This window comes from Antechinus flavipes, chromosome 1 (assembly GCF_016432865.1).
Source record: "Antechinus flavipes isolate AdamAnt ecotype Samford, QLD, Australia chromosome 1, AdamAnt_v2, whole genome shotgun sequence".
Classification (NCBI taxonomy): Eukaryota; Metazoa; Chordata; class Mammalia; order Dasyuromorphia; family Dasyuridae; genus Antechinus; species Antechinus flavipes.
This window is the reverse complement of record NC_067398.1, coordinates 244,024,851-244,048,594: the sequence shown is the minus strand read 5'-3', so window position 1 is coordinate 244,048,594 and position 23,744 is coordinate 244,024,851. Positions and strand designations below refer to the sequence as shown.

Here is a 23,744-nt window from a genome sequence, read left to right as displayed (position 1 = left end):
AGACTAGGACGGAGGTTTCCAGAATGCTCATTCCAGCATTCTTTCCAATACACTGAGGTTCCTTTCCATACTTTTAATGTATGTGTATATGTGCATGGGGGGGAAGAGGGGGGGTGGTCTATCTGTTTTTGCATTAACTGGCCTTTATCCTAGGCTGGTCTGGGCTTCCTGTTGAGGACTTTAGCAGGGGCTGAGGGAATCTGAGCGGGGCTGATGCTAAGGCAGAGGAGCCATGAGAAATAGTCTGAGTCTGGAAGGATGAAGGATGTGAGGGATGAGTGGCTCTCTGCTAGAAAAAGGGTTGGGTTATTAGGTTTTCACAAAGGCTTCAACCAAAGGGAATAGAAAAAGTCAGGAGTGGGAGGAAAGGAACTCAGATAGCAAATACTTTTTGTTCTGAGAAGTCTGCTTGCCTTTTCCTGGAAACAGAGAGGCCTCTGCTGATGGAGCTGGAGAAGTGACTTTTGTGGGGCCATCATTCTGAAACAGGCACATGGACCACAGCCATTACCAACATACATGAACATACCTGATCTGAGCAAGGGATGCACATGTGTGTGAGACAGGTTGTGGGATGTGGCAAGTTCACTTACATGTCAGCTTCACCTAGAGTGCGTGTTCTATGTAGGATCAGCTAGATTAACCACACCCGAAGGCAGACTCATGAGGGCCAGGCGTATGCAGGAACATATATATATATATATGTGAAAATATATATATATATGTATGTATGTATGTATATATGTATGATGGTTAAGGGGCAGGCAGAGAGGGAAGGAGACTGAGGGATTATGTCAACTGGCTGATGTCAGGGATCCAAGGGAGTGGTGGGGTGTGCATGTTGGTGTATATCCAACCATGTTAGTGGGTGTGCACATGAAAACAGACACATATCTGAACATGGAGATGAGACCTACGGCCTGGGAGAGAGCGTATTCCAACATCACTATGTCTGGTGCATAACTCGAGCAGTGGACCAAAGGGGCCCTGGAACCTGTTGCTTGTGTGTGTGTGTGTATTTGTGTGTGTGTGTGTGTGTGTGTGTGCATACTGAGGTACACACTAAATAAACAAAGACATTACTGCATACACACATACTGATGCATATATACACACGCACCCACAGAGCAGCCCATCCCTGAGAGGGCAGGTCTCTCCTGGCTGGGGAATTATTTATTGCTACCAAATCGGAGGTCCAGCCTGGCTCTCTCCACCCAGGGAGAGGACTGTGGGGCCCCCAAGTGTGGAGAGCCAGGCTGAACTGTCGTGGGCTCCCAGGCTATGCCGACCTAAACAAGGCCCTGAGTGAAGGCACCCCCACGCCGCCCTAGCTGCACCTCGAGTATGAAGAGTCTAGCTGCACTTCCTGGGCAGCCCCCACTTAATTCAGGGAACGGTGGAGGGGGGAGGAGGTAAGGGGAGAAAAGGAAACTCCAACCTTTGTGTGAATCTTTCTATGTTCCAGGCATGGCCTTAGAACAAAGGCAGTTGATATACAGGGAATACAGTAGTCCTGATGCAACAGAGACAAATACAAAGCAAAATAAATAGCTTCATGGCTCAAAAACTAACTATGGAGCTCGAGCATAGGCTGAGTGCATCTCAGGACATGTTGAGCTCTGCTGTGGATGGCGGCCAAGGTCCATGTTACTGAAACACAGAGGGAATAAGTATGGGGCACAGCAGTAACAGGGTCTTGGGCCTAGGAGACGAAAGCAGCGCGCCCTAAAGAGGGCACAGGAGAAGCTGGGCCTCAGGGACGGGAAGAAATCCTGCTTGCAGGGGCCCCCTGCCTTCTTTTAGCTCTGTCAGGCTCCAGGAAGGATGTCCAATGCGCACCCACCATCTCCCCAGGCTCTCTCGGATAAATGAGGCTTGTGTGTCTGCATGTTTGGGTACATGCACGTGGGAGCACGTGTGTGTATGTTATGCGGCCACCCAGGTCAGGGCCCTGCCGGCTCTGAGGGGTCAGGGCCTCTGTATGCACCAACATGAAGGCTAGAGGCAGAATCGGTGCAAAGAGCAAACTGGCGGTGAGTGGGCGGAGGATTCACAACCTTGGGGCAAGTCGCCTGGTTGCACAAGGTTTGCACGACTCTGTATCTGTGCTTGCATCTCTACGTGAACTTGTGCAAACCTGAAGTGGAGGAGGAGGAGGGGGAAGTGGAGGAGGAGGGGGAGAAGGAGGGAGAGGGGGAGAAGAAGGGAGAGGAGAAGGAGGGAGAGGGAAGAGGGAAGGGAGAGGGAGGGGAGGGGGGACGATCTCCGATAAACACAGATGCACACAGACCCATACAGGACACACAGCTGTGCTGATCAATATAATGTGTGTAGGTAATACGGAACGGGTTCTATACACACCATGTACGCACATACACACACGCAAATATGGATAGATATGTTATAGAAATATATATCTCTGTGCCCACACAAACAGATGCCATATACACAGCGCGGTGGGCTCTGCCGGGGGGACGCACGACCACACTCCGCACACACCTCCGGGAGGTAACCGTGTGTGGGAGCATGCACACACATGCAGAGGTAACTTATGTACATCTAGGAGAGGAATATTTGCGTGCGCGTGTGTGTGTAGGTGTGTGGGTTCTCATACTGCTTAAACAAAGACCGGCAATACAACAAAGACAAAAGGTATCTACACACGGGCTGGGTAAACAGAGCAGGAAGGATACACCTGGCTGGGGAGAAAGGTCTCTGGGTACACACCAGTCACGCTATGTACACTGCCAGCGCACACATGCCCCGGCCCCCGACTGACGGGCATCCCGGTGAAGGAGCCGCTCACAGGCTCCGCTACGGTTCGTGAGCTTCGGGCCCGCGCGGGAGCGTCCCTCACACAGACCCGGCCAGCGCCGCCCGAGCCGCGCCCACCCGCCCCTTCCCCTGCTCTCGGAGCCCCCGCAGTCTGCACCGGACGCACGCACACGGGGAGGGCGGAGGGAGGGATGCGCTCGGCCACCACGCGGACAACAGCTCAGGCAGACACGGGGGCGGGGCGGGGGGGTGGGGGAGTCCAGCGTGCACGCCCCCCCAGCACACCCGCGCCCGCCCTACACATCGCCAGCATGTGGCCCCTGGTGCTAGGCCTGTGTGGGGAGAGGCAGGTGTCGGGGGCTCATGCCTGCTGTAATCTACATGCGGAGGGGTCCCACCCCGGGGTGGGAGGGAATTGTTCGGGTCCGCATTGTGGGGAGGGGGCGGGGAAGGGGCTGCCTGGATCCAGTCTTAGGGGCTGAGGCTGGAGTGGAAGAAGGAATTGGGGCTGGGGGAAGCCGGGGGTGGAGGAATGGATGGACCGGGGGAGGGGTATTGCTCCCATTCTGATGAGAGGGTCTTGGGGAGATGAGGGGAAGGTGAGGGGACAGGTCTACAAGCCCAGCGTCCCCCCGATGGACGACGCAAGCACCACCCCCAGCACCACACAGCAGATGATGATCATGATTTTCTTCTGCAGGTGGAAGAAAGGAGAGGGAGACAGGGGGAGAGAGGAAGGAAGGAAGGAGAGGAGGAAAGGGAGAAGAGCAAGGAAAGTGTAGGGAGAAAGAGAAGGAAATAGAGAATGAAGGGATAGGGAAAGGGGAGATGAAGAGATGAGAAAAGGGGGAAAATGGAAGAAAGCATAAAGGGGGGAAGAGAAGAAAAGGGGAAAGAACAGAGACAGTAACAGGAGTAAAGGAAGAAAGAAAGGAAAAAAGGAGTGATAAGAAAGAAAGGAAAAGGGAGAAGAAGAAAAATGGGAGGAAAGGAGGGAAGAAGAGGAGGAAAGGAGAAGGGGGAGAAAGAAAAAGATTTGAGGAAGGAGAAAAAGAAAGGAAAAGTGAATAAGAAGAAAGGGAGAGATGGGAGTTTAAAGTGAAGGAGAAAAGGAAATAGTGAAAGTAATAAAGAAGGTAAGAGAGAAGAATAGGAAGAAGAAAAAAAGATGAAAGAGGGAGGTAAAAAAAAGGAAGCAGGTGAAATTGGAAGAGAAACAAAGATGGACAGCAGGTGGTAGTTAGGATCAACCGGGATGAGGTGAAGTGGGGATGTGGACACAGAGGAAGAGGGCAGGAGAAAAAGAAACAGAAATAAGGAAGAGGTCAGAGCAGATTAGGTCCTTCCACCCCTATTTTACCAGTTACCTCATACTTCTCGCCCTAAAACCCCAGCCTTCTACCTCCCAGTCCCCAACTTCCTCCCCTTCCACCCAGCCTTGGCCCAGCTCCAGCCCAGCCCTCTCACCCTGCGGGCCTTGCTCTGATATTTCACGGCTTTCTTGGTGTCGGACACAGCCCGCTCCACATAGTCCACAGAGTGTTCCACGTTGTACTCAATTCGGTCAATCATCTCCCCCTGCAGAGATAAAGGGCCCCCGTGATCCCCAGTGGTCCAGCAGAGCCATGGGGAAGAGACCAAGGCTGGCGGTCCGGGGTCCTACAACTCTACCTGGCTCTCCACAAGCATGGCCATGTCTACGAACATGTCATGCAGCTCCCGGATACTGGTCTCCAGCTTGATGATCTCATTGTGCCTTGTCTCAATCTCATTCAGAGCCTGCTTAGTCATCTGTGAGTCCATCTTGATCTAGAGGGGAGGAGGTGGGGAGAGGGATGGAGAATGGACTTCAGTGGCAGACACATCAGTTTTGCCCCCTTCCCCTAGTTCTCCTGTCCCCCCAGCTCCCAGAGACTGGGAACTAACACTGTCGGGGACCCATCTCAACAACTGTCCATGTGGCATGCAGTAGGTACTTTATAAGTGCTTGCTCATTGATCGAATGAATGATTACTCTGTAAGAGAAAGAGATGGGCAAGACAGAAAAAGGAAGATTTGGAGAGGGAAAGACTCAGATCTCAAGACTTGAATACAAGGCTTGAATGAGAAATATATATATATTATATATTTATAAATATATTATACACATACACACACACACACACACACACATAATAAAGAACCCAAAAAAGAAGGTTCCTATGAACTCTTTCTGGGCACAGAAAAATGAGCCAAAGTAGTTCTGTCCTAAGTTGGAGGCTAAACACAGAATGCTGAGGCAGCTCTCAGCTCCCACCCCTGTCTCTCCCTCACATCATCGGTAAAGATGGCCAGCTTTCCACTCTCCAGCATGTCCTCCAGCTCCTCATTAGTTGTGGTCCTTCCAGCTGCAGAGAGAAAGGGAGATTGTAGGGGATGGGGATGGCCCGGGGTGGGAACCAATTGAAGGGAAGACAGGACGGATATCCAGGGAGGGATCTGGGCCTAGGGGAGCCCCCAAATCCCCCTTCAATTTAAACCTAAAAGAGGTGGGCCCAGCCTCAGTCTAGGCTTTTCTCCCCACCCCATTTTCCTCCAGGAACTTGGAGGTCCCAGGATCTGTGAGCCTCAAGCAGAGACCAAGAATGAGAAATCATTTGGGCAACAGGTAGGCAGGGAGGGGAAGGCCAAGCACGCACTGATCTCGAGTTGCCGCTGGATCCGGTCCTTGCATCGGTCTCGGTACTTAGACTGTGTTGCATTATATTCAGTCATCACTTCCACAAACTTCCGGGACAGTGTGGAGTGCTACAGAGAGTGGAAGGAAAGAAGAGAGGGAAGAAACAGACCCCCAGGAAAGGCCGCGGGAGCCCAGGAGAGGAGGTGTGGAATAATGGAGTGGAAAGAAAGATGAGTGAATGTGGGTGAAGAGGGAAGGAGAGAGAGAGAAAAAAGTAGAAGAGGATTAAAAAAAAGGACAATGGAAAGAGGAGAAAGGCAGAAATGAGAAGAGAAGCAAGAAAATAAAGGAGAAAGATGGGGAGGAAGTGGGGGACAAGGGTGGAAGGAAATAATGATGAAAGGAGAAGCAGAAGTAAGACAGGAAGGGAGAGAAGGAGGGAGAGAGATGGAGACAGGTTTAAGAGATGAAGATTAAGTGACAAAGGAAATGGTTGATAGGTTGGTAAAGGTGAGCAAAGAAAATGAAAAACAGAAAGCAAAGGAGGAGAAAGAAGACCAGGTTTGAGGAGCTGGTTAAGTCCTGTTTCCCCCTCCCCACCTCTACCTTGCAGCCCCTCGTTTGGAGATGGGCAACAACCAGAAGGAAAGGACTATGGTTTTTGGCTATATCCTTCTAGAGCTCAGAGGTGGGCCAGTTTTCAACAGCTCAAATGACTGGGGTGTCGAGACCTGACTGGGCAGGCCAGGGATGACCCTATGACATTGGGGTGGGCAAAGGGTGGGCAGGGAGCATTCCTGGGGAGCGGCAGTCCCTCTTACCTGGGTCTTTCTGATACGAAGGTCAGCCGAAGAGCGGTTCAGTCCTTCCTCCTGCTCAATACTTTGCTCGATGGCTACCGGTAGAGCAGGTAATCAGAGTGAAGAGCATGGGGCAAGGCAAAGGACAGATCATCAGACAGGGAGGGCTGACCCATAAGACTTCCTATGACCTTCCTTCCCAACCTCACCACAGCTTCCACACAAGCTTCAAATGATCTAGAATGCTTGAGGAAGCATACCTTGGGCAACAGTAATCTATACCTGAGAATGCCATGCACTGGTTCCCAATCTTCAAATAATGGGGAATTTGATAAAATACCCTTTGAGCCTAAAATCCTATCAAATGTAATTCAATCTTCTCTTAATGATGGATACATTAACATTTATTGCTTACTATATAATGGGCAATGTACCAAATGCTGATAACACAGAGAAAGGCAAAAAATAAAACCATAAAAATCCTGCCCTCAGGGAGCTTACATTCTAATAGAGGGGAGAAGACATGTAAGTAATTATGGACATATAGAGATAAATGTACAAATATAATACAGTTGACAAATGGAAATATTAGAGGGAAAAGTACTAGGGGGAGGGAGGGAAAAGACCAGGAAGGGCCTCTTGAAGAAGGAAGAATTTGAAGGAATCTAAAGGTTGAGATGAAGACTGAGAGTGTACCAGGAATGGGGTACACAGCTAGTGCAAAAGGCTCAGAGCCAAGAAATAGAGTTTCATGTAGAAAGAAGACTTAGTAAGCCATATAGCTGGATGGAAGGGAGAAAAGTGTAAGAAGACTGAAAATGTAGGAACTCTTTGGGTCTAAGAACAATGATTGCCCCCAATCTATATATGAGTTTAGAGTCCAGGAGTCCTCAAACTTTTTAAATAGGGAGCCAGTTCACTGTCTCCTCAGACTGTTGGAGGGCCGGACTATAGTAAAAACAAAAACTTTGTTTTGTGGGCCTTTAAATAAAGAAACTTCATAGCCCTGGGTGAGGGGGATAATCGTCCTCAGCTGCCACATCTGGCCTGCGGGCCGTAGTTTGAGGACCCCTGGAACTTTAGACTATAAAACAGAGATTAATAACTAATGGCATGCCAGTCAATGATAGATTTAAATTAACTGGAGGAAGCAGTCACGTTGCTCAGAAAGCTCCATGTTGGAGGGGAAGGTAACTTGATTTAGAGTCAGAACATGCACTTCTCCTCTACCTGTGACTTACTGGTGACCCTGGGCAAGTCAGTCTGGGCCTCAGTTTCCTGCTCTGTAAAATGGAGTGATTTGACATACTGAGTGTCAGATTTACATACCGGGTTTGGAATGTTGCCCATGCTCTCAGATGAGGTCCCTGTGTTAGTCAGTTTTGCCTAAATGCTTTTCTTTGTTCAGGAGAGTTCTCTGGTGGTTGAGAGGAGGGGGTGGGGATGGGGTGGGATTAAACAGGAAATGACTTTGGTGTTAAAAACAAAAGAAAACAAAACAAAAAGCATCAATAAAACTTTATAAATTAAAATGAATGGGTGACAAGGTGGAAAGAGCTCTAAGTTTGGAGTTAAAAGACCTGTGTTCAAATTCTGCACCTGTTATTTCTTTACCCCTGGAAAATTTGAATAAGAGGTCAGTTCTGGCCTCTCTTACTGTGGTGACCTTGAGAAAATTACTTCTCTTCTGAGCTTCAGGTTTCCCATCTATTAAATGAGGAGATGGGATTGATGACTTTTCACATCCTTCCCAGCTAAATTTAAGATCTTATTGGACTACTTCAGTTGAGTCACAGATCCTGAGTTCAGAGGCCATCCATCAAGCCCATCTCCACATTTTCTAGATGAAGTGAACTTATTCAAGATCACACAGGTACTGTCAGAAGAAAAATTTGAATCCAGATCCTCTGATTGAAAAGCCTATGACAGTTTCCTTTTCAAGTATAAGAATCTCTTTTTAACATCAAAAAAACATGTCATATGATTATCCAATAGTAATAATAGCAAGATTTCATATAGTGTTTTAAGGTTTGAAAGCATTTCATATATATTATTTCATATAACAATAATAATGGCTAGTGTTTATATAGCATTTAAAGATTATTACATTATGTCAATCTTCACTATAACTCTGGGAAGTAGGCGCCATTATTGTCTCCATTTAATAGATGAGAAAATGGAGGCAGACAAATATTGTAAATTGCCTGGGATCACACAATTAGTAAGTGTCAGAAGTCAAATTTAAACTCAGGTTCTTCCTGACTTCAGGTTCAGGGCTCTATCCATTGTACCATCTCACTGACTAATATATATTATTGTGTTACTAGTTTCCAGAAGCTGAAGAAATGAACATTATCATTAGCTAAACAAGAGCATATAAGAATTTGTAGTAGTAATTTACTACTTTGCAAAATAATTTCAATAATTACTCCATGGTCTTTGCTTATGGTCCATGGTCCATAGGCTGGGAACCCCAGGATCAGATGATTTCTAAAATCAAAGCTAGAAGCCATTTTAGAAAACAGAACATGCTAACTGGTAGGGAACTAGGAACATAGAACACAATAAGAGAATTGGATGGAACTTAAAATATGGAACCATAGAATGAATGTTGGGAAAGAAATTAAAGACCATCTAGGACTAACCCTTCATTTTTAGCTGGAGCTTCTTTTTTTCTTTGGTGAGACACTTGGAGTTAAGTGATTTGCCCAGGATCACAGAGCTAATAAGTATTAGGTATCTGGGGCTGGATTTGAACTCAGGTTCTGAATCCAGGGCTGGTGCTCTATCCACTGTGCCATCTAATTGCTCTAACCCCTTTATTTTAAAAATGGGAACACTGAAACCCAGAAAAGGAAAATTGCTTCTCCAAGGTCACATAGCAAGAGAAGCCAGGATTCAAATTCATGGTTTCCAGTCCAGTAGTTTCCACTGTACTACAGAGATGCATTGAATCAGTACTCAGTCTAAGATTTCACACGTATTTGCTGAATGGGGATAAGGCTGAGCTCACACTAAACAGGGCTCAAAGTTCATTTCCAGGGGATTCTAGAGAATAGGTGGGTTTCTTTGTTATTTTTTTTTAATAGTGTTAGGAGAAACACCTGCCATGATAAGGTAGCCCCATGCCACCTTCCATGACAAGGCAGCCCATTGTAGATTACAGAATCGCTATTCTTTTCTTTTTTTTTTTTTTTTTTTTTTTTTTTTTTAGTGGGGTGAAGAGAGCTTATTTCCTTATGTTTTTCAATAGTCAAAAGTCTGATCTTCTAGTGTTTGGGAGTCTGGATAAACAAACAGGCTTTACCTGTAAATCTATGTAGAAGATTTTTTTATTATTATTATCTTGGCAGAGGGATAGCATTTCCCCCCTCAGACTAAATCAGTGAGACCCCAAGGCCTTGGGTTATGTTCCTCACCTTTCAACTTGGATCGAACCTTGTTGGCCGTCTTCTTGATGTCTGCAGTCAGATCTTCCAGCTCCTGTTTGGTCTCTGAAAGGGAAAAGAGGGGAAAGCTCAAGTATGAATCCAAATTCAAATTTAATGAACAATTATTAGGCTCCCTGTGTGAGCAGAATTCTGTGCTAGCTTAATGGGAAAAAGATAAAGCTTAGAACCCATCCTAAAAAGTCTCAGAGTCCATTTGATCTAACTTATAATTGATAATTCTCTCTGACAAATTGGTCATCTAGCCTCCACTGATGGAGAACTAGTAATGAGGAACTCAATACTTTTCAGGACAGCCCATTATACTCTTGATTATCTCAAAAATATAGAGGAAAACTTCCCAATATGGAGCAGAAATTTACATCCTTGCAAAAAGTACTGGGGTTTTGTACTTAGGATCAAGAGATATGAGTTTGAGGCATGGTTCTGCCATTTAATAGCTGTGTGATGCTGAGAGAAATAATTTAATCTCCCCAAACCTCAGTTTCTTCATCTGTAAAATAGGAATAATAATACTACCCATTTCCCAGATGGTTGTGAAGAAAATACCTTGTAAATCTTTATCAGCTTGGCTTTTTATTATTGCATTCATTGCTCTTGGTTTTGCTCTCTGAAGTTTAATTACCATTCCACATGATAGCATTTCGACAACTTATAACCAGCCATCACATCCCCCTAAGGTTCCAATTCTCTAGGCTAAACATCCCCACTATTCACGGAGAATTTGAGAACTGTGGATTTGGACTCCTGTCCTCCAGAACTGAGTGAACACCTGTAGGTTTTTGGGTTTGTTTTGTTTTTTGGTGGTGGGGAAGTGAAGTGATAGGAAACCACTCACAGGGTGGGTGAGGATGATGAGACAGGAATCAGTCATGGAGGCCTGTGGCTAAGTGAATGGAGGGGACAGAACAGGCAAACTATGTCATCAGAGAGTGACCATGATATAACAGAGAGAACATGGGACTTGTAGGAAACACAGAGGGGCCAATATGCTGAAATGAAAAAAAAAAGACTGGCTGTGTTTGGAGTCACAGGTTTGAATCTCAGCTTTGCCATTTGTCACCTGGGTGACACTGAGTAAATTACTTCCTTTGTGTGAACCTCAGTTCAGTGATGAGAGTATCTTCAGTTCTAAGTTCAAGAAAAGATTCAAGTTTCAGCTTAAATAATTGACCCTCCTCTCTCTGGGTCTCAGTTTCCCCCTTTATAAAATGGAAATAAAATGTGCAAGTCTTGCTCTATTTTCTACATATTACCGGTGACATTTTCAAACTAAGGATGTTCAGGTGAGGAAATCATCTGGTAAACCATAAAGTACTTTATAAATGGGACCTCTCAAATTTATGGTCAAAGAACTAGAGAACAAAATTCAAAATGGATAATTTTGATTGCATTAAATTAAAAAGTTTTTACACAAAACCGATGCAGCCAAGATTAGAAAAGAAGCAGCAAGTTGGGGGAAAAAATTTACAGCCAATGTTTCTGATAAAGATTCTCATTTCTAAATTGTATAGAGAACTGAGTCAAATTTATAAAAAAAAAATCATCATTTCTCAATTGATAAATGATCAAAGGATATGAACAGGTAATTTTCAGATGAAGAAATTAAAGGTATCTATAGTCATATGAAAAAAGGCTCTAAATCACTATTGATTAGAAAAATGCAAATTAAGACAACTCTGAGATACCACCTCACACCTATCAGACTGGTTCAGCTGACAGGAAAAGATAATGATAAATAGTGGAGAAGATGTGAGAAAATTGGAATACTAGAATACATTGTTGGTGAAGTTGGTGAACATAGTCCAACAACCATGTTGGAGAACAAATTGGAAGTATTTCCAAAGGGTTATAAAACTGTATATATCTTTTGATCCAGCAGTGTCACTACTGGATCTGCATCCCAAGCAGATAATAAAAGAGGGAGAAAGGCTCATAAGTGCAAAAATGTTTGTAGCAGTTCTTTTTGTAGCGGTAAAGAATTGAGAAATGAATGGATGCCCATCAGTTGGGAATGGCTGAATAAGTTATTAAATATGAAAGTAAAGGAATATTATTGTTCTACCAGAAATGATGAGCAGATTAATTTCAGAAAAAAAAAAACTTGGAAAGACCTACATGAACTGTTACTGAGTGAAGTGAGCAGAATCAGAAGAACGTTGTACACAATAACAACAAAATTATGTGATGACCAACTGTAATGGGCTTGGCTCCTATCAACAAGGTGGTGATTCAAGGCAATTCCAACAGACTTGGGATGGAAAATACCTTCAGCATCCAGAGAGAGAACTATGGAGATTGAATGTGGATTGAGGCATAGTATTTTCACCTTTTTTGTTTGTTTTCTTTGTTGTGCTTTTTTTTTTTTCTATTTTAGTCTGAATTTTCTTGCACAATATGACAAATATAGAAATGTTTAAAAGGTGCTTTTTTTAACCCATATCAGATTGCTTGGTGTCTTTGGGAAAGGGAGGTAAAGGAAGAAAGGAAAATAATTTAGAACACAAAATTTTATAAAAAATGAATATTGAAAACTATCTTTACATGTATTTGGAAAACTAAAATATTATTTTTTCTGCTTTATTTTTTTATTTTTTAAATAATAACTTTTTATTGACAGAATCCATGCCAGGGTAATTTTTTTTACAACATTATCTCTTGCACTCGCTTCTGTTCTGATTTTTCCCTCCCTCCCTCCACCTCCTCCCCTAGATGGCAAGCAGTCCTAATATATGTTAAATATGTTGCAGTATATCTTAGATACAATATATGTTTGCAGAACCGAACAGTTCTCTTTCTGCACAGGGAGAATCAGAAAGTATAAATAACCCGGGAAGAAAAACAAAAATGCAAATAGTTTACATTCATTTCCCAGTGTTCTTTCTTTGGGTGTAGCTGCTTCTGTCCCTAAAATATTATTTTAAAAAGAAATGGGACCTCTCATTATCATCAACTTTTTATTTCTGGGGTAAAAAATCCTAGGAGAGAAGGGAATAAGAGGTGAAGGAAAAAAAGGATGCATGTGAAATATGTCTTATTCTAGAATAGCCTGCGGACAGAAAGTAAGACAATAGTACTTCGTGGACCTTTCAATCTAGAAACGTTAGAAATGATGGATATGTAAAACAAAAAGCTATGTAGGGTCCAAGGACAAGGTCAGTACCAAAGAGATGATTGGGGAGGGAGAAGACTTTCTGAACTGGGTCAACAGGATGAGGAGAAATTCAACAAGTGAAAAAAAAAAAGAGAGAGAGAACATATAGGCAGAGGAAACCTTGAACAAAGGTATTAAAGTTGAAAAGCATGTTTAGGAGACAATACAGTTTAGCTGAAGAATGTGTGGAGGCGTAGTAAAAAATAAAGCTGGAATGATATGTTAGCATTAAGTCACGAAGGGCCTTGAACACTAGGCAGAAGAGTTTGAACTTTGAGGACATAAATAGGGAACAATGAATTTTTAAAATTATTATTAGAAGAGAACACGACTAAATCTATGTGTAAGAATGAATATTATAGAAGCAAGGATAAATAAGGATGAGGAGGAAGGGCAGGTGGGAAGACCCAGTGGGAAGCTGTTGTAATAATCCTATTGTAATAGTCCAGGTAGGTGGTGGTTAGGACTTGTGCAAGAATGTGTTAAGTGACAAGAAATTGGAGGGGATGGATGTCAGCGATCTTGTGGAGGTAGCATCCACAGGATTGGGTAGCCAAATCCAGATAACCTTTTCTCCTTCCCTCTTGTCCTGGTTTGAGGACTCCATCCCAGTCTGGGTCCAAGTTTTTTGGTTTCCCCCACTTACTTTCATCGGGGTTGGGGGCGGCCAAGATGGCACTGTGCTGTTTCTTCACCTGCTCCACATCCTCAGACAATTTCTCAATACAGCCTCGGATCTCTTCCACCTGAAGAGTTTGGATAAATAGGGGGAAAAATGGAGAGACTCATGCTTAAAGGGACTAGTAAGGGAGGAAGAGTCCTATCCTTGGGAAGGGGGGGCAGCAGGGAGAATGTCCCTACTTCATCAGTAGTATGAAGTTAGTGGTAACAAAAGCCCAAGGAGGGAGAGCGTTAACCTCCACTCAGAAAGGTCTGAGTTCAAGTCTCCCACATGCTGGCTGTGTGACTCTCCAGGGAAATGGTCATCGTGCACTGGTTTCAGGAGTTCCTTATAGAGAGCTCCTTACACTGATGAAATCGTAGGACCAATAAGGACTAAGGAAGTTTGGTGGGTAAATGTACCCAAAAGGGGAAGAAGCCTGGAGATTTGGAATTTGGGAGCTGGAATGTTTGCCAAGACAGGGACTGGAGCCTCCCATAAAATTTTTACCTGTTCAAAGAACTCATCCATGAAGTGATCCCGGTCCACATGTACCACCTCCTCTTCATCATCACTGTCTTTTGCCTGGAGAGCAAAGGTAAATTGTATATCTCTCTGTCCTGTCAAGGTCAAGACCACTACCCTTTACCCCAATCCCTGTCATCCAAGCACTTCTAGCTCTGGAACTAAGGAAAAAAGGGAGAATCCTGATTCTTTGATCCCCTGCCATGAAATTCAAGAACTGGGGATGGATGAGGGGAGGTGACTTTTCCCCACACCCTACTCCAATTTTTCTCACCCACTTTGGTTTGACTCAGCCTCAGCCTCCCTCCTCAGAGGGCCCCCTCACCCCTCGTCCCTCTCACTCCTCCCTCAGCTGGCTGTGTCCCCTTTGCAAGGTCACAGCCCTGCCGCCTGCCTGTGGGGAGCCAGACACGGTCAGGGCCACCGGCGGGGAGCTGGGACAGGAAAGAACAGGAGAAGGCTGAGACCTCACACAATCCTTCAGCCCTGACGTCCTGCGCAGGCCCCAGAGATGCTCTTCCCCTCCTCCCCTCCCCCCCCCACACCATGCAGTTCTCTGCCTTTCATTCCCCTAACTCGACACCCACTTACTTTCTACCGCTTGGATTTTCCCGTGGCACTGTTCAGCCCCCCACCCCCAATACCCACAGGCATAAAGAGGCACACACTCACACATTCCCCCTGACACTGATCCACGAGCTGCTGTCATCTGCCCACTCACTGATACACACAGACATGTACCAACACACAAAGGCTCCCCCACACACATCGGGGGGCACTGACAGACACAGCCCCTCCCACCTGTTCTACAGCCCACTTCTACTCCCCTAAATCTCACTGCACCTAATCTGCTCCCATCCCTCGATTTGGTTCGAGAAAAGGCTGGAACGGACCCCTAAGAAGAATTATTGCAGAAGGAGGTCACAGCAAAGAAGGTCCTTCAGGACAAATCCAGGGTGAACATGTCTCTATCACTGCCACAGAGAGCCTCAGAGCAATCCAAGTCCTTCAAAAGTCCAGGTGGGAGCAGATCCCAAGATATACTCTGGCCTAAACTTCAAAAAGACTCTAGGAAGTGATTCCAACAAAGACCAGACCATGAAGTGGCCTAAGATGAAACCTGCACAGATCTAACCATACACATTTTGCCCAGATCGAAACTCGATTTAAATCTGGAAACCTGGAGGGTCTTGACAGAGATCCCAGCAGCCTAAGTAGAAGCCCAGTGGCTTCCCCCCAGTGGGGCCCCCAGTGGGGGCCACAGCAAACCGAAGACGGTCTCAGACAGAGCTTGGACAAAACCTAGACTGCTGTACCAAAAGCAACTCTGATAAAGTCTCAGGCGGAACCCAGACAGGCTCTAGGCAATCTTAGCAGAGCCTAAACACAAGCTAGACAGAACCTAGGTAATGCTTACACGGAGCTTAGACAAGACCTAGACAGAACCCAGACAGCACTCAGAATAGAAACGAGAGCAAATTCAAGCAGAAGAACCAAGATGAAAACCCAGAAAAAGTCTTACATTGGGTCTCAGCTGAGGTCAACTGGACCCCACATAGAGCCTTCCCAAAATTTGGGAGCCTCAGAAAACAATCTCTTAAACTCAGTTAATCTCAGAGGAGCCCAGAGTTTTCAAGTGAAATCCCAGACAGAAACAAGACAAAGCCTAGAATCTAGAGACTAGACAGAACTGCAGACAACAGAAATTTCAATTGTCAATCTTCTGGATCACCCAGATCCCAGGGAGCAGCAACTATGTGACCTTCTCAGTGTCCCTTCTGGGAATGGTGAGGATTGAGGATATCAAGCCATCGGTTCTCACTGACATAAAGACAGAAATATTCATTGCTTATTCACAGAGAAAGCAACATATATTCATATATACACACAAATACTTCCAGACACAATCAGCAAAATATAAACAGATCTAAGGATTCTTGTGCAAGGGAGCACATGAAGATTCACTAATATATAACATGGACACACAGATATGCCCCAAAATATATATGTACACTTGCCAAAAGAGACACAGGAACTATTATAGAAACTAACACAAAACACTTTTTATACAGATAAAGACCAATATATAATTGGAGTAATATTTTTTGTTCATGGATAGATAAAGCCAATATAATTTTTAACAATTTAACCTAGTTAATTTATTTATTCAATGCCATTCCAATTAAATTACTAAAAAATTATCTTACTGAATTTGAAAAAAAACAGTAGCAAAGTTCATTTGGAAGAACACAACATCAGGAATCTCAAAGAAACCAAGGAAAAAAGATGTAAAGGAAGGTGATCCAGCAGTATCAGACCTTAATTATTATAAGGTAAGAGCACTGAAGTGTAAAATGAATAATTTTGATTATTTTAAATTAAAACTTTCTTATATAAATAAAACTAATGTAGCCAAGAAAAGAAAGAATGCAGAAAATTAGGGGAAAAAACTTTCAAAGATAATCTCCCACATAAGATGTTTGGATATTGCTGTGATATAGGAAATGATGAATTGGTTGATTTAGAAAAACATGGAAAAGCTTGGACATAGAGATGAAAAACAGAAATATGCATAGTACAATCTTACATATATGTATATGAGTATATATGTGTATATTTGTAAATATCTAAATATGTATGTGTGTGTATATATATATCTGGGTTTAATTGTAGGCTTCTTTAGAGCAGGGATGGAGGAGGGAGGGAAAAAATAAACTAAAAAGTGCACAGCAAAGAACAAAAGAAAACCTTTAAGGAAGGAAGAAAGAAAAGCTGGATAGCTTTTTTTTTTAATGTGTAATGTTTATTATATGGGTTTTTTTGAAATGGAAATTTATTGTTTTATATTAAATCCTCTTGTGTTCTGCTATGTACATGGAAATGTTCTTTTTTTCTTTTTTCCTTTTGTATTTAAATTTAAAGTAAAAAAAAATTTTACCAAAAAATGTGTAAAGGAGTACACACAGACATGAGAACAGATAGACATATTAAGACATATAAAGAATCCCCTCAAAGAATATATGTATGAGGGCACAGACTCAGATTCAGGAGCATAAGTAGGTGTATAGTAGGGAAAGATACCTTCTTAGGATACATGGTTACACAACAGAAAAAATTGTACCAGAATATATACCTCAACATAGCCAACTCATGGACAGGTATCCACACAAAGGGACACAGCAACACACACACACACACACACACACACACACACACCCCTCAATAGACACAAATTTCCTTTCTATTTCTGTTGTGTTTTTTCTGCCTTCTCCAGCTGCTACCTTCCTGAGGCTTCTGGCCTCAAACTCAATTCCTGAATCTGTCTCTTTTCCCCATCTCCTTCAGGTTCCCTTGTCAGTCATTTTCTTCCTTCTTCCTCATTATGGTTTCCTTATTTAGCACTAGTAGTTGAAGGACAGACTAACCTTTCCCTTCCTGACCCCTCTGAAGATGGACCTCCAAAAACCCTAGCAAAAAGCTCCTTCTGCCCTCTAAAGGGTAGATGGTAGTGATTCAGGAGAAAACCTGAATTGTTGAATTGAAAAACTCTCCCTGCAGAGGCTTTTCCCTCTGGAGACTTTTGCTTCAATTCTCTACTCTGTCTTCCTTTCTATAAGTCACTAGATCCTTCTACCTCTGGACCAAAAGCCTAAAAAATCTCCCATCTTCAGCCTCTCTCCCTCCTGTGATGGTATTAGAAATTTCTTCTTGAAATCTAGCTTATTCCCTTCAAATCATATTACTTTTCACCAATGGGCTGTTTCCATGGGTAGCTGATCTTTGAGAAGGAATCTGTCCTGCCAGCTTCCTTTCAGTCATGCCTACATTTGGGGACCAACCTCAAGGTTGATAGCAGCTATTCATCAGACCTAGACTATTCGGCCGATGTCAAGTCACCACCCCTGGATCCAGAGTCCCTAGGATTTTAATTCTAATTTTCCTATTGACTGCTTGAGTAGCCTTGACCAAACCTCTTCCTCTCAATAGACCTTAATTTCCTTTACTGTTAAAAAGAAAAAAAGGGGAGTAAGGTATAGGACTATATCTTGTTTTTGTTTTTTTTTTAACATTTTGTTAACTATATTTCAACACGATTGGTTTCATCTACTATAATCATGTGTTTATTTTATGCTTAAAAAAGAAAAACCCTACAACATTATTCTGAGAAGAAATCCACCGGCTTCACTCATCTATCAAAAAGATCCATAACAAACACAAAAACACTGACCTCTAAAATCCTTTCTATTATGGTACAACATCTTAAAAGATCCCTTCCAATTGCAACCTTTTGTGCTTCTATGATTCCAAAAATAATGAATTCAGCTTCTCAGTCTTAGAAAAATTAGACCCAGAGCAAAAGAAAGCATGTTGCAGGCAGGTAAGATTTTAAATGAAAATGGAAAACATTTGTTGTTTTCCCACTCCTCCCCAACCCCCTCAACTTCCAAAGTCTTCTAAGGAAAGATTGAGGTAACCTACAGAGAGGGTCCCCGGAGGTAGGCTATGTGAGAGAACCCCAGCTACTTACTTGGTGCTTCCCTTCCAGAGCTACCCTCTCTCATCTTTTCCCCAAACCTCCTTTCCAGAACCTCCATCCCAGGGTTTCCCTGCCTTGTACCTCCCGCATACCAGATATTGGGCTGCTGCCTCCAGCTGGCTCCAGATTGTAAGCCTGCAGGAGGGTACAAAGCTAGGGCCTCCAGCCGGCCTGAGAGCTGTTATTCCGGCACTGGCTCACTCAGGGAAATGCAACCAAGGAGGAGGCCATCCAAATCCTGTCTTGCCTCCTGCCTGGTAGATCCAGTCCTTCTAGAATCCCAGAAATCCAAATTCCTTGGGAATCAGAGGCCCACAGATGATAAACTAAAGGGGAGGCTTTGGAGAAGGGAGACAGAGAGAAAAAGGGAGACATGGAGGAAAATAAGATGGGAAGGGAGAAAATAAAGAGACAGATGCAAAAGAGAGAGAGAAAGGGGAAAAAAGAACAAAAAGAAAGGGAAAATGGAGAAAACAGAAAGAAGGGAAAGACAAACCTAAATAACAGAAAGAGTAAAAGGAACAGAGTCAGAGGGAGCCCAGTACACATGAGTAAAAGACAGGAAAGCAGTGACTGAGGGACAGATGGTGATGAAGAGACATATAGAGATGACAACCAAAACAGAGAGACACTGAGATCAAAACCCAAACAGAGAGACACGTAAGCAAATTTAAGTGAGAGATCAAATGGGAAACATGCAAGACTGTGAGAGCACGTACACACACACACACACACACACACACATTCTCCCAGAGGAATATTAGCTCCCTTTGGGGCAATGATGCTCAAATCTGAGTTCTATTGGGACCAAAAGTAGTAGTTCTATTGGCCTCCATCTTTTTTGGCTCCCCCATGCTAATCTCCATTCCTTTCCCCTCTCTTTTCCCTTTCTCTCCTGGCCCTTTTCCTCCTAGGACTTGAACTCTCTCCCAATTCCCTTCCCTTTCCAGCTCACAGAGCTAGATCTCCTTTCGCTTATCCCCTTTTAAGCTTTCTCTTTATATGTTCCAATCTCACCCCCTATCCTTTTTTCATTCCTCTCTATCCCCTTTCTCCTACCCCTTGGCCAGCTTTGTACCTGGATTCCTCCCAATCTAATTCCTTTCTCATTTAGGGTAGTCCACTCGCTGTCTCCTCATTTATCCCCCGAGTTCTGATGCTTCACATTATTTCCTATTCACTCCTTCTTCCATCTGTTCTTTATCCCTTCATATTTCCTAGTCTCCATTTCACCCTGTCTCATTATTAAACCTAATTCTAACAGGGACTCTGAACTTTGGGGGAGGGAGTGTCAAGAACCCCTCTGGTTGTCTGAAGTCTAATGTTATAGTAGCTTAAATGTTTACATTCATAATTGAATTTAAAAGCAAAAATGTTAGAAGTTAGTGAAAAATAGACATATATATGTATATATATATCTACACACACACACACACACACACACACACACACACACAATGTATGTATGTATTTTCCCCCTATTCAATCAAGGATCAACTGAAATCTTATCAGATTAGTAACTCTTTGCTCCTTTTCCCCAAATATCCCTCTTCATTTAAGGCAGTTTTTGTCTGTTGTCCTTGAGCTTATTCACTCTCCCAACTCTCCCTACAATTCCTTTTTTACCCAGATTCTCTGTGCCAACTTCTCTGGCCTCTCTTTCTCCAGTCTCTCAATCCAGCTTCTCTTCTTTCCTGACCCCATGTTTTTTTCCATCTTCACCCTGGAGGCCTTACCTCCTTTTCCTTCCATCTGTCCTCAGTTTCGGGCATCCATTGCCCCTTCTGGTCTCTCCAGCTGCTCCTGACTTCCACCTCTTTTAGCCTCCTGCCTCCCACCATTCCTTCTGCTCCTTTTTCCCCCTTTTCCCACAAGCTCTATCATTTTCCTTCTCTAAGTTCCCTCACCAATCATCTTCTTTTCCTCTTTCCAGTCCTTTCCTTTTCTCATTCACTCCCTAGACTAAGGGCACCAATCAATGACTATCTATCTCAGAAACTATACTATCCCCCTCCTCCTGTTTCCCAGTATATTCCAATGTACCTTCAAAATCTAGAGGGAACATATTTCTCTCATTTCTTTGGACTATCTCCCTGTATTCCAATGCTTTCTAATTCTTCCTAATATTCCCCCCCGGCCAATCTTTTTCAATGTATCTGTCTTCAATATCCTTTGAACTTCACTCCAAAAACATGCCAGCCAGTACAATCTTCACCCAATCTCCCCCTTTCTCCTTTTCTCCTCCTGGATTTCCTCTTCTCTTTACTAGAGTTTAACTCCTCCAACTCTTCCCAAACCAATGGAGGCTTTTTACCATTCTACCTCCACCCCAGCTCCTACCAGTATAAATAGTCATGGATTGAGCAACAAATACATCAAGTCCTGATCTCCCCAAATGGCGGTGCCAGCCCCTAGTTGCTCCTCCCAAGATCTCCTTAGCTTTTCTAACCCCTCCCTCCAACATTTGGGTGACAATCTTGCCACCCCCACAATTCCTCACATCCCAACTAGTGTCTCCCTGGCCTGTTCAGATATAGAGTTTCCTCCCCTTTCACCTCCCCCTAGAAATACCCTTTCAAAAAATATTCAAGGACCCCCTAGGTTCTCATTCTTTCCCTTTGTATCCCAATCCTATAAATTCACTTTATCCCAAGTCACATAACCTGTTTCCCTTTCCCTGATCTCCCTTCTTCCTATAATTTGGGGAGCCCTATCCTTCAAAATGACATCTTCAAAATGACTATCCTCAGTTCCTTCCTCTGTGTAAAATGTCCTATCTCCCTATCCACTTGATTCACTTCCTAAATCACTTTCCTTAACATTCCCTTTCTCTTGTTACCCCTAAAACATCAAGGACTAAGTGTCAATGATCCTGTTCACCACCCTCAGCCATCAATCCCTTTTCCTTTCTTTTTCTAATTTTATACAAGGCCTTGAATTTTAGCCACCCCATCCATCCAAATATCTTCATTTCTATCCAAATGCTTCCAAGTCTCTCGGTCCTTGTCTCACTGTTCCTAATTACTCGAATCCTTCTTTATGGGCCTGTGGATCCCCCTTCTCTTTAGATTCCCACATCCCAGACTCTCCTGGGCTTCTCAATTCTCCTTCCAAAATAGCAACATCTCCTCTGCAAAATGTGTGACCCTCAACCCCTCAAACTTATCCTTTTCCCAAGTCTCCTACTGCCTCATAGATCCAGAATTTCTTAGCGTCTATCATGTTCATACGTCTCACCTTCCCCCAGACACAGGGGACTTTTGCTGCCCCAAACCACTTCCCATCACGTTCCCCAATCAGTGTACCCAGTATCTTCTTGTCACTTTATGGCGCTTTCCCATCCCACACAAACTATCACAGTGCCTTGTTCCCCTCCAACTCCCCTTTCTCCTACATCTCATATTTGGTCTCAAGCCCAATCCAATATTGGGGGGTCTTGAGGATTACTGTTATTGTCCTTCTATACTTCTTTCCTCTAGGCCTTTTAAAGCTCTCTCAAGAATCCACATTCAGGGAAAAGGTGTGTGGGGAAAATATTTACCCAAGCCCCTTCCCCCACATTCTTCTTCCTTAGCTACCCAGGGCTTTCTCTAAGCTGCTCAGTGTTCTTCATTCCCCCCCCCCCCCACACAATATGATGATTCCCACGAAGACACTGGAGCACATCAGTTTGTTACACAGCTACCATTAAAGTCTATTCTATTCTTTACAATCTCTTTCATTCTCTCAAATATCATCATATGATTGTCTTTGAACCCCAGACCCCTTCACCTCCCATTTCCAGGGGCTCTTCTTTCCCATTCTCTCCTAAACACATCCCACCCTTGCCATATACTAGGGACTCTCTTGGAAATACAGAGTATCAGAGGCCCCAGTCTTCCTCCCCAAATTTCTCTTCTCATCTCCGGTTCCTAAACCCTCCCAGATTTTCCCAATCCCCTCAGAATATGGGGGTACACTCTGGAGATACTGGAATCCCCCCGAGATAATCTGTATATCCATCCCATTAAGCCACCTCTTGTACAATTCTCCGCTCCCCATCTTAATGCCTTCCCATGTCCCCCTCCCCAAATAATGGGGTGCTTGATACCCCCTCTTTCTCTCTCACCCCATCTCCTCCCTCCCCCCCAGCTCACACTCCGCAGCTCCTGGGTCCGATCCTTCATCTTGCGGCGGCTCCTCCTCCTCCTCGTCTCTCCCTCCTGCCTAAGCTGTGAGGGGGCACGGGCCGGGGGTGCAGGGGTTCCCCGGAGTCTGGGGACTAGAGGGGTACCTGAGCCACCTGGGTTCCCCAGAAGAGGGGGCAGGGGACCGAGCCTGGTCGGAACAGGGGTAGGATCAGGGGCCTGGGCCGGGCTCGGCAGTACCAAGGCTGCGGTGGCGATGCGGCTGCGGCAGAGGGATGGAGGGATGCGGGAGAGGAGGCGCGGGGGAGGGGGGAAGGTGGAGGGGAGGGAGGGGGAAGAACGGGGTGGGGGGAGCAGGAGGCATGCGCAACGCAGGGTCTGGGGGCGCCTGGGGGATGTAGTCCGGGGGAAGGGGAGAAAAAGGGAAGGGAGGGGAGGTTAGAGAGAGATGAAATAGAGGGAGGGGAAGGAGTGGGTAGGGAAGATTCGTTGTGATGGAGAGAAGGAAAGGTCAGGACAGACACGCACAAGAGAGACAGGAGCAAAGAGCTAGACACAGAGACAAATTGAGACAGAGATATAGAGACGGAGAGACAGATTAGGAGCAGAGACAAGACAAAGAAAAGGAGAGTGATGAAATAGGATTTGGAAGGGGCAGATGGGGAAAACGAAGGATAGGATAGTAGAAAGGTTAGTATGTCGACATGTCTTTTACAAATACATATATATCTATATCAATACATGGTTTGGACTTTGTTTTGCTAGTGTACCTGTATATTCCTCTATGACTGTATTTGTATACATGCCCGTGTGTGTGCAAACTTTAGAAAATAAAAATAATATAAGTCTTTTCATTGTGATATCAGACATAAAGGGGCAAGTTCTAGACTGCAGAATCCCTGGTGCATCCTGAAGCCTAGACACCTGCAGACTCATACTGCCCTCCCCCCACTTCCAACAACTTCTACCCCACCACCATCCCCCAATAACAGATCTCTACTTGTTATTGGTTGACCAATAAACTTTAATTCACAAAGTCCCCATCCCTGCTAGACAC

At 44.3% G+C, this 23,744-nt stretch overlaps 1 protein-coding gene across 1 annotated transcript; it reads right to left on the bottom strand.

The window, feature by feature from the left end:
• Window positions 1-1,169: 1,169 nt before the first annotated feature.
• STX1B (syntaxin 1B) lies at window positions 1,170-23,129 on the bottom strand. The gene is made up of 10 exons (XM_051998836.1): window positions 22,697-23,129; window positions 14,009-14,083; window positions 13,484-13,583; window positions 9,654-9,728; window positions 6,256-6,329; window positions 5,454-5,562; window positions 5,089-5,162; window positions 4,447-4,584; window positions 4,243-4,353; window positions 1,170-3,469 (listed from the first exon to the last, which is right to left on the bottom strand). Exons 1-10 carry the CDS (start codon window positions 22,724-22,726, stop codon window positions 3,389-3,391), a joined length of 867 nt encoding a protein of 288 aa, XP_051854796.1. The 5' UTR covers window positions 22,727-23,129; the 3' UTR covers window positions 1,170-3,388.
• Between the last annotated feature and the right edge of the window lie 615 nt (window positions 23,130-23,744).